This window comes from Siniperca chuatsi, linkage group LG7 (genome assembly GCF_020085105.1).
Source record: "Siniperca chuatsi isolate FFG_IHB_CAS linkage group LG7, ASM2008510v1, whole genome shotgun sequence".
NCBI lineage: Eukaryota > Metazoa > Chordata > Actinopteri > Centrarchiformes > Sinipercidae > Siniperca > Siniperca chuatsi.
In genome coordinates, this window is record NC_058048.1 from 7,783,105 (window position 1) to 7,800,096 (window position 16,992).

General features: G+C 41.4%; 3 protein-coding genes across 4 annotated transcripts; 1 reads left to right on the top strand and 2 right to left on the bottom strand.

Annotated features, from left to right (window-relative positions):
- Positions 1 to 717: 717 nt before the first annotated feature.
- On the bottom strand, positions 718 to 5,184 carry psma6l (proteasome 20S subunit alpha 6, like). The gene is made up of 7 exons (XM_044201310.1): positions 4,755 to 5,184; positions 4,125 to 4,219; positions 3,366 to 3,447; positions 2,873 to 3,028; positions 2,354 to 2,532; positions 1,585 to 1,679; positions 718 to 1,342 (listed from the first exon to the last, which is right to left on the bottom strand). Exons 1-7 carry the CDS (start codon positions 4,828 to 4,830, stop codon positions 1,285 to 1,287), a joined length of 741 nt encoding a protein of 246 aa, XP_044057245.1. The 5' UTR covers positions 4,831 to 5,184; the 3' UTR covers positions 718 to 1,284.
- A 75-nt stretch (positions 5,185 to 5,259) lies between these two features.
- Positions 5,260 to 9,958, top strand: LOC122878498 (inositol-tetrakisphosphate 1-kinase-like). Of its 2 annotated transcripts, XM_044201308.1 has the most exons (10): positions 5,260 to 5,394; positions 5,718 to 5,742; positions 6,530 to 6,646; positions 6,922 to 7,039; positions 7,128 to 7,229; positions 7,604 to 7,644; positions 7,758 to 7,923; positions 8,341 to 8,408; positions 8,821 to 8,983; positions 9,052 to 9,958. In XM_044201308.1, exons 1-10 carry the CDS (start codon positions 5,312 to 5,314, stop codon positions 9,246 to 9,248), a joined length of 1,080 nt encoding a protein of 359 aa, XP_044057243.1. In that variant the 5' UTR covers positions 5,260 to 5,311; the 3' UTR covers positions 9,249 to 9,958. The 2 variants fall into 2 exon arrangements, with proteins under 2 accessions (XP_044057243.1, XP_044057242.1); XM_044201307.1 differs by having other exon boundaries at positions 8,821 to 9,958.
- Positions 9,438 to 16,710, bottom strand: LOC122878497 (vicilin-like seed storage protein At2g18540). Its single transcript, XM_044201306.1, has 6 exons — positions 16,555 to 16,710; positions 14,148 to 14,188; positions 13,970 to 14,039; positions 13,337 to 13,402; positions 12,208 to 13,196; positions 9,438 to 11,258 (listed from the first exon to the last, which is right to left on the bottom strand). Exons 1-6 carry the CDS (start codon positions 16,598 to 16,600, stop codon positions 11,190 to 11,192), a joined length of 1,281 nt encoding a protein of 426 aa, XP_044057241.1. The 5' UTR covers positions 16,601 to 16,710; the 3' UTR covers positions 9,438 to 11,189.
- Positions 16,711 to 16,992: the final 282 nt, after the last annotated feature.

Here is a 16,992-nt window from a genome sequence, read left to right on the forward strand (position 1 = left end):
ATACATAACAAGACGTCGTGCCAGGATTGACTGCCTGACTCACACACGTACGCAATCTCCGAAGACTCGGAAGTGTAATAAGTGTAAAGTTTACAAGAGTCAAAATAGGTTTCCCCAAATAGAAAAGTACACACAGAAAGACTGAATTCTGTTATGGAATACTCAGAGGAAGTTGGAGGCAGGCACAACATTGCCATCTAGTGGTCATACCAAGCAGCTCAGGAAAACCTACAGTACAGTGGACAGAATGGATAATTGACAGTACAGAGATGGGGAGCCAGCAATGTGGACGTGCCGTATTCATTTCAGTATGATATAAGTTACTACTATCCTTGCTGCTAAAAGTAGAGTAATAGTGAAAGTAAAAGAGTATTTGTTATTTATCCCTGTGTGACTATCAGTGACTGGACTTCGGAGTCATTTGTCGACTCATTTCCAAATCCACAATATTATTTGTTGGAATAAGTTGTGGATTCAGTCCCTTCTCTGCTGTCTAGACCAGTGAACTGACCTGCTACAAGTCAGTGACAAGGAGGCCAACCTCAGGTTATGTTATCACCTCACTGATGCCATCTGTTGTTCAACATGGGGAATGTTTTTTAATCAGGATATTTGGCAAAATTTGGGAAATAAACCTGAACTATCTATCCATTTTAGTGATAAATGTCGAATACTTAACTATTTAATTCAAAGCAAAACAGGACATTGTTCATAGTCTTCTTTTCTATTCAATTTTATTATGACAGGTGTTTTAAAGGGGTTGACAATGAGTATGATGGACTTTTTTATTGCAACTTTACAAGTGTGGAGCTGACAACAAGGTTGGTGTTATAAACATACAGTATTAAATAAGCTGTTAGACAAATATTCTGTACACATCCAAACAAAACCGGTAGGAGTCATACTAAATAACCAGCATCCAAAAACCTTTGTATTTCAATCATGGAAATATGTTGCAAAGTATTGAGGTGGAATGTGTTGCTTGTGTTATCCCCTAAAGATGGTTTAATGTGCCAGAGTTTAAACACTGTGTTACTTATGTCCGCATATTGAATAAAAGAAAAAAGTCCACTGGAAATGTCTGGGAATCAAACCTATATAATTCCTTAATAACAGAATTTCTCCTTCAGGTGCGCATGATTAACCTCCGTGGACACACAGGTGAAAGGTTGTGTACCTTTGTCTTCAGACTGTTGCTGCAGTGTTGTTAAATTGGGCTAAATCACAGCACAGTGAAAATGAAATACGATTATGAATCACGGTCTGAAGTTTGTGAGGGCACCTTTACTCCCGTTCTGCTATGGCAACCAGGTGGCCTTCTATCTCTGCGTCTGACAGCGTCCTGCAGGAGGAAGAAAGGAGGTGATGAGGGAAGGAAAGTGAAAATGGGAATAATAACCAGAGGAAAGAGGAATAAAACAAAGAGTAAGGAGTGAAAAGAAATGATCAAAGAAATAAAATCAAGACGACAAAAAAATACATTACGAAGTAAAAAGATAACACTTTTTTTCAGTCATAACATCCATCATCATTAGTGTAAATTCATCATACAACTCCTACAGCTGTAGGTCTCAGTGAAGTTACCTGAACTTTGGTTTTTCCTTGGTGACCACGCCGACCTCCAGCTCACTGGCCTTGAAGTCCATGGACAGGATAGAGGACAGGCATGATATAGCCAGCTGGAAAGAAAGAAAGTTAGGTGAGTGTGCTGACACATAAATGCTTCTCTAAATGTTATTTTCAGTCAAGGTAACACTGAGAAATCTAGCAGCAGATTCAAGGAAGGGAAGGCAATTTTTGTTCCAAGCACGTGCCTTTACTGAAATAAATTTCAGAAGTTACATTTATTAAATTTCAGTCTTCAGAAGCCTTTTATATCAAGAAATATATAGCATATAATATGAATGTAAGTATGTAATACATATAATAGCAAGTGGGCAGATAGGGGTTCAGTGTTTTGTTTACGGCTGAAACGATTCCTTGAGAAACTCGAGTAACTCTTTTACTAAAAATCATCAATGCAAATTATTTGCATGTGTATGATCAGAGATGGTTCAGAGCGTCTTTGGTAAGATTTGAGTAGCGAGGGGCGCAGAGAAGAGACAGAAAGTGTCCACGAAAACGCTGTACAGTGTGTCTATTGTAAAACACACTGTAAAACAGTTTTCATCAAGGACAATCATCAGGACACACAGCTGTTAATGGACATGTTTCTCTTTCTGTAACAGGAAGGTCCAACAGGAACCTTTATCAGGACCAGTCTACTCTTTCTTCCCTGGACTAGCAATGTACCAGTGTCTTGCTCAGTAGTCCGTCTTATTTACGCAGCTCTGTTAACCCGGTTTCACTCTACCTGTACTGTCCTGTCGTGGGTCAGTTCAGGCTTTTTCTTCAGTTTCTTCTCCAGGTAGCTATTGGCCTCTGTTTGTTTGGCCCCCACTGCTGTGGCTCTGAAGCCGCAGTAGTAGCCTGCCGGGTCACATTTATACAGGACAGGACCATGCTGGGGGTCCATAGCCACCATGATCATACCTTCGGAAGAGGAAGGAAAGGGGGGGGGGTGTGAAAGAAGGTGAGAACAAAACCTTAACATCATTATAAGGAAGTCGTCCCTTATATTATATGAATTTACTGTATGTTTAGCCATTTTTTAATGATTCCTTGCAAGCTCTTACACTTCATGGGATGTTCAGTTTTTTTTTTTTTAACTAAAAATGGCCCTACAGATAATAAAGGGAATACAAGCTTTGGCATAAGATAGTTAATGGAAATGAAAATCAAAGACAAGGGAACAATGTCCTGAGCAGTCACTATCAAGGTGAGGTGACAAAGAACTGAACATCAAGAGGCAGAAATCAAGCTCCCCACTCACAGCAGCCTAGTGGCCTCATTTCAGCGTTTTGTGTGTAGACCTGGGAGATATCAGCCAACCTGCGACACAACACGTCTGCCGTGATGTCATAACCAAACTTATATTTCCATTCTCCAGCTTCCACTCGTGCCCGGTGAACCTGGGAACGACTGTCACCTGCACAAGACAGAAGAGGGGGGACAGTGTAGCTTTTTAGCAATATTAAATTAATGCAATCTTCCAGACATAAGTGTAATTACAGTAAACAGATGAGAATGTCACCAGTACTAATAACAGATTCTAATGCCTCATAAACAGTATATTACACTATCATCCACCAGTTGTTTATCACCCTTATTTAAAGAAAGAAAAGGCCAGGTTTTCTGGTGTGAGATAAAACAAAAGTCATCTTAACCCTGGTCACATTTGTTCATGGTTATTATATCAAAGTCCCACAGTTACTTTAACAATGATGCGTTGTGTGTGTGTGTGTGTGGGTGTGCTGAATACGCACCACTGTGCCCAGTCATCACACAGCCAATGCGAGGGGTTAGTTTGAACATGTTGGTCACAGTGGAAGAGTCCAGCAGCTTGTCCTGCAGTCAGGAGAAGTAAAGAGTGTCACATCCAGCATACAAAATTACATTGTGCCGACACACATTAATCTATCACTGTGCATGTGAAAATATCAACGCTGCATTTACAACAAACACAAAAACAAAGCTTTTTAACTTCATAAATATTGAGTAATAACTTACGATGTAAAATAAACTATATTAAAAAAAGATTCCATTGGTTGTAGATATATATGAAGTAAATCAGATGCATGTGTCTTGGGCAACACTTGACCCAAATTCTATATATATATATCTATATCTATATTTTATGTCACGCAGAGTTTTGAATACAACTATTTAGCAATGTTGCTTGGCCTTTGCAATCCACTATCATTTTTGGACTTACTCAGGTTCACTCACCCTTGATTATGATGATTAGACATTGAAATTGACAGGAGATGGACAAAATACAACTTTGATATTGTCCCCCTCCTGTATGAAATAAAAGCTTGCCAAAGTTAAAGTAGTGTTTGGCTTGGTAATGTGAGTACTGGCGTTTTTCCAGCAGTATCTTGTTCATATATTTCACTGTCAATTCAGCAAAAAGCTGGAGTCACAACTCCTGTGAGGCTTCACTGTTTCGCTTGAACTCAGCTCATCGTCCAAGTGAATGTCTGCGTGTGTGTGTGTGTGTGTGTGTGTGTGTGATATCTTACAGGTATTTTCTTTTGTGTGACCACCACAACGCTGTCTGTGCCCCGGACCCCCACAGAAGTCAGCCCACTCTGGGAGATGGCTTTGAAGGCATACTCTGCATGACAACACATGTGACATACAGACAGAATGAAATAAAATAGAAGAGAAAGTTTGTAATATAACAGTACAGAATTTTATAAACTGTTCATCAGTGGAAAACTGCATGTTTGCTCCTTCACCAACAACACATCAGTACTATGAAGATAATTTTGAGGAGCAAAGCCCAACAATTTCTGGGCTACTTACACTACAAATAATGAACATAACATAGCTACTTTAACATTATTTATCATTCTTTAACCCGTGAAAGAATAACCAAAGTTGAATTTTACTTTATAATGGTGGAGTGTTTAGAAAAATAATTAAAAGAGAAAACTTGGGTGCACATTTTGATGCTATTAGCAGCTAACTGCACTGCACCCAGACACAACCGGACAAGCTAACCACTTTAGCTACATAATGATATTCTTGTAGTATTGTTTGTATTAATAGTAGTAACTGTAAGTTGTAATAGTAGTAGACTTCTCTTGTGCAGTAGCTAGAATAATCATGCTCCGGGACTAAAACACCGGAGAAAACGTTTCTCTTACCGACTTGGTAGAGGCGGCCCTCCGGTGAAAATATGGTGATGTGTCGGTCGAAACCTGCGTTTGAACCGCGGGACATTTTATTCCTCCTCGTGACCTAAGATTAACTTCACAGCACTTAATGTGTCTTTATATCGTCCTAAATACTCGGCAATTCTTTTCTTTTTGACGGTCAGTAAATAGGTAACAGCATGTCTGTGCTGCTGAAAGATAAGCAGGGTAATGGAGTTACTTCCCTGAGAGAGTTTTACTTTCTCTTTCAGTTATTGTTCAGTGAGGTGCAGCTCCATGGCCGGCATCGCTCCATTATTATTGGATGGCAGCAATAAGGAAGTCAAGTGACTTTACCAGTTAGACTGGCCCTCTCTATTTTCACCCGTGGACGAAAGTTATCATGACTCTGGAGGAGCGCTTCTTAAATTACAGAAATGATTTTTTAAAGACATGTCAGCGGAAATTTTAGGGGGAGGGTTGAATGTAGAAGAGGGAGGCATCGACTCAGACCCGCCCCCCCCCTGTCTGTGTCTGCTGTCACTTGCTGGTGGCCCCCACACACACAGATGTCAGGCCGCAGGGTTGGCTTCTATCTCAGCGACAAGAAACGCAGGAGGATGAACCTGGACGCTTTTGCAGACTTCTGTGCGTAAGTTGATGACTTTTGAATTCATTTAGAGCTCATGATTATCTGTCTGGTCCCATAGCAAAATGAGGAATGTATTGATTTCATTTTATTTTAATGCAATATTATTATCTCAGATAGGGACCATGTAAGAATGGCTATTGTAATAACACCCTCACCATAGTGTACACAGTTGTGCAATTATTTATCAGCAGCAATGGAAATCATCTATCCATATGACGCGTTATTGCCACATGAGAAGCCTATTGTCAACCCTGTTTGACATCAGTTGACTCCTGTGTAACCATCACCATTAATATATAAACCTTTCAGTATTTTTCCTGCAGGGGACATGGAGTGGAAGTGGTGGAGGTAAGTGTTTTTCTTCACATATACATCAAATAATCAATATAACCTTAAAGATTTATAATAAAGCAAGCAAGAAATGCAAAGTGTGTGGACAAAAGTGAGGATGTTACTGTTAACCCTGTTTGTGTGTGAATGTGCTTGTCTTTGTCTCTGTGTGCACATGAAGATGGTTGGATGCCTGTCTTCATGCATGATTTTCTTTGTATAAATACCATAACTTTTAAACACACACACACACACACACACACACACACACACACACACACACGCACGCCCATATAGCATGTTGTCATTTTATTCTAGAGGTTAAGCAGTTACAATTACAGTATGATGTAGTGACAGTAGTTTAGGAAACACTGTGACACACACATGTGACATCTACAGATGTCCACAACTTTAGTAATCCATGTCACAGCCACCTGCAGCCCCCTCCTACAATCTGCTAGTAGCAAAACTGTGAACAAAGGCTGCCTGATTGTAACTGCTCAGACATTTCACTGCATGTGAATATCTGTACAGGAGCACAAGATACTTTTTTATACAGACCAATAATGATTTCACCTTTCCTCACATTTTACTTGAGTGTATGTCATGAGAAGTAGGCACAAATATTGGCAAAAATAGTCAAATTACAATAAACAAAGGAGATAATTGCAGAGAAGATAAATAGCTTCAATCAGCGTCTATACTGCATTTAATATTGTCCTACTCTGACTCATAATTCAGTTGAATTAAAGAGAGTCTGTGTGGCAGGACACAAACAATATAACTAGTGTTTATCCTCTGTCAGATTGACCTCACTCAGCCACTGTTGGGACCCTTCGATGTCATTGTCCACAAGCTGTCTGATGTCATCGTGGAGGCTGAGCATGACAGCCAATCGCAGCAGCTCCTTGCCAACTTCCAGGTAAGGTCGCGTCGTAAAAGAACCACTTTTTTTGCATCTGTCCTAAATAATCCGGTCAGAACATAAGGGATGATTGTTTTTACCTGGCGCTGCTGGAAGAGTGGGAGAATGGATTACTGACTGGGTAATGTGGGAGAAAAATACAGCTGCCCACCTTTTTTAGAGAAATATGGATTGTTTATGCAGCTTTATGTTTGTTAATGAGCATTTATTCAGTGTTTCAGTCATTCATGCTGGAGTTGAGATGATTTCTCCGTCTGTCTTTTACATTACAGAGCTATGTGTCAGCTCATCCCAGTACAGTTCTTCTGGACCCCCTGCCTGCCATGACCCAGCTACTAGACCGCTTTGCCTCTTATCGGATTATGAGCAAGCTGCACAGTTCGCTCCAAGGTGAATTGCAGCTTCATAGCGTATATTGTAGTTCACTGTGGCTTGAAGATATTAACCCCTGCCTTTTCTATCATATTCGGTTCAACAGACTGGCATATCTGCAGTCCTCCTTACCTAGAGATCCACAGTGCCAGTGACCTGTCATCCATTCAACAGGCTGTGATGACCCAGGGCCTAAGCTTTCCTCTCAGTCAGTTCACTCTCTGTCTATCTGTAGCCGTTGAGTTCATTACGTCTTTCATTCTGATATTTTCAATTTCATAAGTTGAGAATGTTTAAATTAACTTTAAAGTAACTGCCTTTCAGCTTCTTTGTGTCTGTAAGTGAAGCCTAAAAGCTCATCTGCTGCACTTTAAAAAGTATACAGATAGTATGTTATATATGATAGTAAGTTATTTGGGGCTAGGTTTGTGGTCAGTGGTGTGTTACAGTTATTCTTCAAAAGTTTCTCAGGTTATCATGGTTCTCACACTGCTGAATTGAATTATCCTTCTTTCCTTTTTGCTTCCTCATGAAGTATGACAGAACCCACAAACATTTCCTCTTTTTCTCTGTTGACCCCAGTTTGTAAAACCAGAGTGGCACATGGCTCGCTTTCCCATGAGGTGAGTGCTTCGCTTGAAAATTGTACTTGTGCGATCTTGTTTGTTTGGTTCATTCACTGTTATTTATTTGCTCTCTGTTCATTTAATGTCTGTGCAATATCGGTGTATTGCAGATGTCTCTGATCTTCAGTGCAGGGAGTCTGGTTGATATCCATCCTCCCTGTGTGCTCCAGAGCTTCATCAACCACGGAGCTGTTTTACACAAGGTGTTTGTGGTAGGAGACAGACACTTCAGCGTAGAGAGGCCCTCACTGAAGAACTTCCCCTCCGGTCCCTGTGGTCAGTCTGCACCAGACCCAAAAAAAATAAAAACCTAAGATATTCCCTTCCCTTTTTTGCCTTGTCACTGCGGTAACACCCCATTCAATTTCACTGCCAAGAGCCTTACTTTACTGCCTTGTCCTTTCCTTTCCTTCACTGTCCTGCTTTGTCCTTTCCTCTCCTTCCCTTTTCTGTCTTGTCCTTTCCTTCTTTTCCTGTCTTGTCATTTCCTTCCCTTCCTTGTCCTTTACTTCCCTTTCCTTCCCTCTTCTGCCTTGTTCTTTCCTTCACTGTCCTGCCTTGTCATTTCCTTTCCTTTCCTTTCCTGTCATGCCACGTCCTGCTGTGTTTTGCTATGTCCTATGTTATGCTACCTTTCTTTTCTTTGATGTTTTCCCTGTATCTGCTCTGACTGTGATTTCTCTCTGCCTCCAGACAGGAAGACCATCTTCTTCAACAGCCATCAGGTGTCCAAGCCAGAGTCAAGCTCCGATCTCACAGCAGTAAGTTACAAGTGGGATCACAGGCATTAACAAACTAATAACACCATACACATGTCATGAACTACTGTATGCATCAAACTAATAATCTCCAGGAGGAGAAAATGTCTTCCCTATATTTCCTGAAATTATTTTAGATGAAGTCTGGAGTGAAGCAATACTGTTTTAACAAAGACACCACATTGTATATTTCATATTAACTTCTCCCCCATTTTCTCACTTTGATATCCTAACCCAGGGGCTATATATCTGCAAATCTGCTCAAATAATAAGCAATAAGAGTGGTATCATTTAAGGCGCACGTACGGCTTGTAAATGGTTTCACATAGTTGTCTAAATGTACAGGTAGACCCCCACCCATTTGTCACCTGACTAGGCTGAAATCTACCCTAAAAATGTCCTCCTGTTCTCCAAGATGGATGAGCAGATTCCATGCCTGCCACCTCCCAGCTCCGAGGCCGTGGCCGCCCTGGTCAGAGAGCTCCGTGTTCAGCTTGGCATGGCCCTGTTCGGTGTGGACGTCATCATCAACATACAAACACACACCCTCACCGTCATCGACATCAACATCTTCCCAGGTACTGCAGCTGTACAGACACACACAGAGAGACATGGCGATGTTCTGATACACCCTTCTCTCTATCAGGCTATGAGGGAGTGCCCCAGTTTTTCTCCTGTCTGCTCAGCCACATCGAGTCAGTGTTGGACAAACAGACCTCTGCTGTCCCCCAGGCTACTGCCTCTCCTGAGTCAACACAGACTACAGGTGGTCCATCTGCTGCCTGCTCACCTCAGGAACAGATCGCGGACTGTACTGTTTCATCAGCTTCCCCGGACAAATAAACCACAGTTTTGTTTTTTTACTGTAGACTGTACTGTAGCAAGACTTTGCTTCAATTGTAATTCTAAGCAGTTATTTATTTGTAATTTGTAACATGACTCGATCTGAAACTGTATCGCTGTAAATCACACTAATAATGTTGTGCTGTAAGTGATTCTGCTCTATTTACAAACCAACGAGATGACACATAATGGTTTAATACACTTTCTGTTTATTGATTGACAGGTAGCATAGAAGAAGATACAGCAGGCACAAAATACAGCACTCTGATTGGCCAGTAATATTACAAATGGTGTTTTTGTTATAATTTTTCCCCCTGTTGTTTAAAATGTCCTCAATGCCCTTATGTCACCCCACCCCCCACAGACATTTCCTACATCTTTCTTGCTGGTTTGTAAGATACATTTTGTGGAAACATTTTGCACTTCTATAGAAAAAGAAAACTACAGTACATTAATTTTTCATTTATTCTCAAGTGAACAAACGTCTCATCTTTGGAATAGACAGCAATGAGCTCATCAGTGTTGACTGATCATGTGTGTTATTACTACGTGTTTACACAAGGTGACCGGCTTGTGACCGACTTTGCCAGTGTTCAAATACTTAAATGTATTGTAAATCTTGGCTGTGTAGAAAAAGAGAGATTATATCTGCTATATGAGTACTATATGATGCATTTTGATTACATATTTAAATACATGAAATAATTAATCATTTGGCTAATTATTGCATTCACATGTGCTGTAGTCTATATTGTGTTATTGCAGTAAGTGGGCCTCCAATGGTAACCCTGTTAATCTTGCACGTGTGCATTTCTACCCAGTGTCCTCTTGGGGGCGGTGTTGCTTCATATTTCCTATGACCTTGGCCTACAGACCATATCTGATATTTACACAAATGACATGACAGCCATGAAAACTGATGTAACACTACTGAGCATTTATCAACAAAATGGCTTTAGTGTCTCCCTCTTCCCTCGACTCCTCCTTGGCTTGTTTAGATAAGAGTGCAAAGCTGGCTGAGAACCTGAAGTGACACTTTTAGACCTTGTAAGCTCTAAGGACATCACGTCCTGTGGCCACACGCTAACCACGCTCAAGACAAACTTTAACATCTGACACATGTGTTGGCGTGCAGAATTTCAGCGCTAATCAATTTCCTCTGTGTTTTGTTCGTGTCACCCTGGTTCGTCACAAACAGTCTGGTTTTAACAGTGCATGAGCCAAATGAAACACAACCCTTGTTTCTACTTTATCATAAATAATGACTTACTCCTGTATAGAAATATCAGTAATGCATATTGTTAACAGTCAGAACAGCAGGTTACACATAGTTATCAGTTATTGCACAAAATATATATTGAAATACACATATTACTTATAGTAGGGAATCTGTTTTTCCCACCAAGAACACACCATCAAGGATGATACCTTCAAAGAAAAGAAGCACTGCTTGCCAATATTCATGACTCAGATTTCAAAGATGATGGTGTTTGTGTGCTTGGCAATCTGCAGTCAAAATTAACATTTGAATAAAAGTGCTGAATGCTTTGCATCCATGGCCGTTTACAACTAAGGTGAAATCACCTGTCTACCTTACAAACAGCATTTACAGGTACTGAGACAGGGACTCGAGTGGAGATGGACACAAAGATCTTTCAGATTCTCTAGAAAAATCCGTCTCTTTTTTTCCTCAACAATCAGGCGCGTTCGAATGAGCATTGAGAAAATGGTGACAGCCTTTTCCAGGCAATCTAAAAGCAGAAATGAACCAACCGTATGTACAGTTTCTACTAATGTTCATTTACAGATTCACATCTGAAGACATTTCTCTGAGTGCTGTGGGGATTTGAAGGCTGTTAAATGGAAAGTGTGAGCTGAATGTGTGACTGTGAATGCAACAAAGGGTTTTGTCAGTCTGCTGTGTGCGTGTGCTTGTGTGTCTTATCCTCTGCGAAGCACACTCAGCTCTGCAGCGACTTTGCGCAACTCTGCTTCAATCTCCAGCAGCTCCTGTAGGAGAAAAAAAACGAGAATATATGACACAAGAATACAGAACACATGGCAATGCTTTAGATTACAGCTCGCACATAACAGTGAAAATATTTTGTACATATGGGGTACCAATGAAACTCACTGGGTGCCGGCTGGTAGGTAGAGGGAGGGACATGGAAATAAATGACACTGTAAGTACATTTTTAACTACCTGGTACATATGAACCGAAAGGGTAAAATCTATAATAGCTGTAGAAATCTTTTCAACAATAACAGTGGACAATTTAAGAGTGTTGAATTCTGGGTATGAGGATGCTAACTTTGTTGTTGCTAGTGAGCCTAGGCTAATGAAACTCTGTAGTGGATGTACATTTCGGAGTAATTATTATTATTACTATTATTATCATTCAGCTTTGTCCGTAGGATTCCAACTTCAGTACAGAGCCAGCGATCTTCAAGCAAACAAATGCGGTTTATTCTACTTAGTATTTACATTTTGACATTTGTTTTAACATTGAGATGGACACATTTTGTTTTCTGTTTGATAGTATTTATTGTGGTTACAGAGTGTACTGCGTAAATATAACGGGGTCAGTGATGCTACATATTACAGCACGCCCACCCAATATTTACATAGTATTTACCGTGAAAGAAGGGTTAACAACTGATTGCTTTACGCTACAGCTTGCACACGCTGTAACAACACTGTAATAATTTATTTTATGGCCCGTATACCTCGAACTTACACTGCAATAAGGGAGCTTGACTGACAGGAGATGTTCGAGACACTAATAAATTGTCTTGTCTCGTCTTTTTTTCCTGTGCTTACATATTTGTCCTGGTATGTGTCCACAGTAAGTATTTCATTAGTACCACATCTATACTAAATAATTACACTGTAATTTGTAGGCTTTGTTATAAAGCACACGCACAGACAAACAGTCACATATGATTTGCACCAACTTACCTCCCCTTCATCTTCTTCGGCGTCACCCTCCTCGTCATCTTCCTCCTCCTGCCCCTCCTCATCCTCTCTGACGTATTCATCCTCATCCTCATCGTCCTCCTCTTCCTCATCCTTGTACCTCTCCCGCTCAAACTGCTGTGTGGCTTCATCACTCGCTTTCTCCATCACTCTCTTCTGCTGCGGCTCCTTCACCTCCGCTGCCTCCTCCCTCTTCTTGACTTCATTCTCTGTTTTGACACCACGCTCCTTTTCTTCTTCGCCCTCCTTCTTCTCGCTCTCCTCCTCCACTGTCCTGTCGTCCAAGCCGTCCTCTTTACTCCCGCCCTGCGTCTCCTGCTCCTGCACCCGTTTCATCTTCCTCTCGAGTTCTTCCAGCTCCTCCTGCTTCTCCCTCCTCTCCCTCTCCTGCTCTGGCTTGCTCTTGCTGTCCTCCTCTTTGAGCAGCTCCTTTAGCTCCTTCTCCACCTTCTCCTTCTCCACCATCAGCTCCACCTCATTTTTCCTCCTCTCCTCCATCCTCTGCCTCACCAAGTCCTCCTCTGTTTCTCCCTCCCTCTCTTTGTCCCCCTTTTCCTTCTTTTCCTCCACCTGTTCCATCTGCTCTGTACCAGGGCCTTTGTGGATCTCCCTCTCTTTCACCGCCTCGTAGCGTTTCTTCTTCAGTTCTTTCAGCAGTTCTTTGAGCTCGTCATCATTCTTCTCCTCCTTCCCTTTCTTGGTGATCTCTTCAGCTAGCAGCTCTTCAAGCTCCTTGGCTCTCTCCTCTTCATTGTCCCTCCCTCTGTCTTCGATCCGTGGCTCCTCCATTATCTTATCCTTGGTGTCATCTCCTTCTGTCTCGTCTTCTTTCTTTTCCTCTGTCTTTTTTGTAATGTTGAGCAGGTCTCTCTCGTCCTTCGCCTCCTCATCCCTCTGTTCGAAGTTGCTCTCATCATCAGTCCCGTTGTATTCATATCGCTCCCTCTCGTCATCTTGCTCCCTTTCTCTCTCTGCAACAGTCAGATTGCAATAGTCAGTGCCATGAAGTGAAGACATTCCGTCTCTCTCTAAAGCAGACTTGTTATGTTTTCCAGCAGTGGATAGCGTGTTACAAATACACCAAGGTGTGTCAATGTGAATGTGTGCGTACCATCACCAGCCAGCTTCTGCAGCTCCCTGAGCAGACCCTGATGTCTTTGCACTTCATCAAGTTCCTCTGCAAATGTAATGAGGCACAACACGTCAAAAAAATAGCACACCAAAAACAAAGTACAGATTACCAACAGAGTATCTACAAATGTAACTCTGTAGATGCAGACTTCTTCAGAAGTCTTTACACAACGAGAGGAATGTGTCAAAACACCCATCACAGATTAGAATGACGGTATAGTTCAGCAAATAAGGCAAAAAAGAAAAGCATCTTGTGATAGATTAACTACAGTAGTTCAATATGTAACGTTAAACTGAAAGTTAAATCAATCAAACGATTAGACTATAAAATGTCAGAAAATAGTGAAAAATGCCCATCACAGTTCACCTCCACATGTGTTGCTTTGTCCTACTAACAGTTCCAAACCCCAAAGTTACGTTGATATAAAACAGAGGAAAGTAGAAAATCTTGTGAACGTTTGGCCTTTTTTGCGTAAAAATATGTTATTAGATTAATTGATCAGAGTTGCTGATGATTCATTTCCTGTTGGTCGACTAAGCCAATAATTCTTTCAGCTCTAAACACTACATAATATTATTTGAATAGTGATGAACAGATAATTAGAGATGTCACCTGCTAGCTGTGGGCCGCACTCATGTTGAGACCCGTCTTCGTTCAGAGTCTCCTGAATAATACATTCAACCTAGAGGCACAATACAAAAAAAACACACATAATTACTGGTTGAGTTATTTATATATATATATATATTTTGCTAAATGATAGAGGAGATAAAAAGGACTTGTTTCTGACCTTTGCATCATTAAGCGGTGAGGTTACTGGCCGGCTTCCCACTGAGGCACAAAACAAGGAGGGAGAGAGATGGAATGTGAGGGAGAATGGGAACACAAATCAATATATTTAGCATTTCTGCAACAGCAAAAACTGCACCAGACTATACAGAGCAGCACAGATGAACTGGTTTGTTTACTTAACAATGGTTAGTCCAGCATGGCTGTGGGTGGAGCGGTTCCCTCATTAAGGTAAGCACAGTTACCTTGGTAAAGCGAAACAGCAAAGAAGCTTAACCCCATCTCCCTCTCTCACAGGATGCAGATATTCCCAAAGGCTTTAGCTCACAGGTAGCGACCCACCAGGGCTAAATCAGTCACCAATCCCCACCTGCCAGTAGGTCATTAAAGGCACACTAAGCAGCGCCATCTGTGCTTTTTCTCACAGAGATACATTGAATCTAACAAGGACCGAAGTGTCAGTATAGATCACAATCCATGTTCAGCCTGCAGCCCACAACCTTTTCTTTTATTGTTATGTATTGGGTGCAAGGACTGGCTGAGGCACAAGATATGATGCTGTTCAATTACTGCACCTTAATTTAGTCACGGATCTAAATGTCAGCCCATAATATTTTGGTCAGTTTAGAAAGATTTTTTTCTGTTTTCTGTCAAACTGCCACCATCAAACCAAATTAAGTAAATCTAACTTAAATAAAACATTACTATTTACAAAACAAAAAGGCTAAATGGAATGAGCAATTTTAAATGTATGCAATTCATGATCATACATTCAATATATTTCAAAGCTGATGGTTTTACTAGCGTCTAAATAATGAAAACAATCAGCCATTCACTTCAAGCCTTTTGGTTTGATGAGGTTATTTCTTCTTGTTGTCAACTAAACACATTTGGTGTTGCTTTAGTTGACTTGCTAGACATTTTCTTGAGACTTTTTGTCGATAAAGTCAACTTACAGTAACCCAGCCTCACGTTTGGACCCCATATTGCCTCAAACTATTATTATTAAACTCCTCCACAGTAGATGTGATACAGATTGAAACACAACACTGCAAACTCCGGCGCATTTGCTCCCTTAACTTTCATGACACATGTAGAAGCTGTAAGTTGTATCTAAACTCTGTGGTCTGTGTCAGCACAAAGCCAGATCAGTACAGATCAGGATCAATGGGACTAATTGATACCTTGGCCACTGATGAACCCCCTACAGACACGTGAGCTGCCTACAGTTTGTCCCTGTAATGCTCTGCATGTCCATGTGATGGTGTGTGTGTGTGTGTGTCCTTTCCACACTGTCCACAATACTGTCCAATAATTAAGCTGTGATCTGGCTCTGGTTTTATTGGCTTGTCCTGCTGCCCATGAGCGCATGGTCAACCAAACTCCATGTTAGAAATTCAGACATCAGAAGCATCTGTCCAAGTCAAGGGGCTGCAGTTTGTTAATGGACAAAATTATTTGAAAAATTCAGCTCCAAAATGTTGCCTTGACTAAAAACTAGAGCCACTTCTGAGTCAGGAGTATATGCACCTATAGGGCGGAGAGATGCGCAGTAATGATATTACTCCTCCTCTTGGCATTTCATTGACATTGAGCTGCAGTTAATGGTACAGTAAGATTGTTATGATATGTATCTTTTTCAAATGTAGACTAGATATGGCTGTACCTCGTTAGTGGGGTTTGACAATTACTGCCTTCACTCACTGCGACAGCTCCATTGAAGTTAAACCCGCAGACAGTTTGTAGTCTGCTCTATGTAGGTTATCGCCTGTGTTAGTGCGTAACACCACTGCAAACTAATATTTACCCTATTTCTATACGCACGTCTCTGTGGGGGGCACACTCCCCTCTAATCCCCACACCCTACAGTAGCCTACACTTATTTGAACTCATTAACGCGTTTTCACAGCAGCTGGCGCAGCTCGCCATGCAGCACGCGCACATGTGCGCTGTTCCACTCACCTGTGCGCGCGCGCGCGCTTTAATTCGCATTTGTGGTTTTCAAGAGGTATGTCTGGGGTCAGAAAATATTCAGATATGCTTCTGTGTAAAATCTCAATCCCAACCAGTAACAGCATCGTCAGTCCAGCAGACAGAAACAGAAAGGTGGGCGCAAAACAAATTATGTAACAACGCTTTTGTTTGGCATATAGCATTCACCTTCGGTTTGCTCCGTAAAGTATTATTATAACGAATTTAGTTTCGCCTGTTTATACCACAAGGCTGGTTTCATGCCGGTAAAAAGAAAAACAAGGGCTTCAGCTGAGGCAGCAGTGTGTGAAAGACGAGGCTTGTCTCCGGCTTAGCCTGCTTAGAGCTGTAACTCGCATTTTGTGCCGTCAATTCATACTGACCGCCCGATATAACACACACACTGCCGCTGTTTAATGAGTGCGATGAATGCTTACCTCCGACGGCAGCCCAAAGAAAAACTGCGGTTATCAGAATTCCCATAGGATCCGAACAGTGAGGTTCCTGCAGGAGATAACCTTGAAATAACGGGCTGGATCTTCTTCACACACCCGCCGCGCGAGGTGGAGCCGAGCACCGTGTGTGTGTGTGTCAGGTGACTAAGACCAGATCAAAGCCCAAACGCTGTTAAGGTGCCAGATATATCAGGTGGTCGTCCTGTACTTAGTATGTTAACAAAATGTGTGAGGATCCGCAACGTTTAATCTGTGTATCTCAGGTATATTAATCTCATTTGGAGGGCTTGAGGGGCACAAAAGTAGCTACAGAGAACAATTTAACACATTAAACTTCTCTAATTCCACTCCATTCAAATCCCACTGAATATGCCCAGTGAGAATACTATTATAACAGCTTTCATTTTATTTGCAAACACC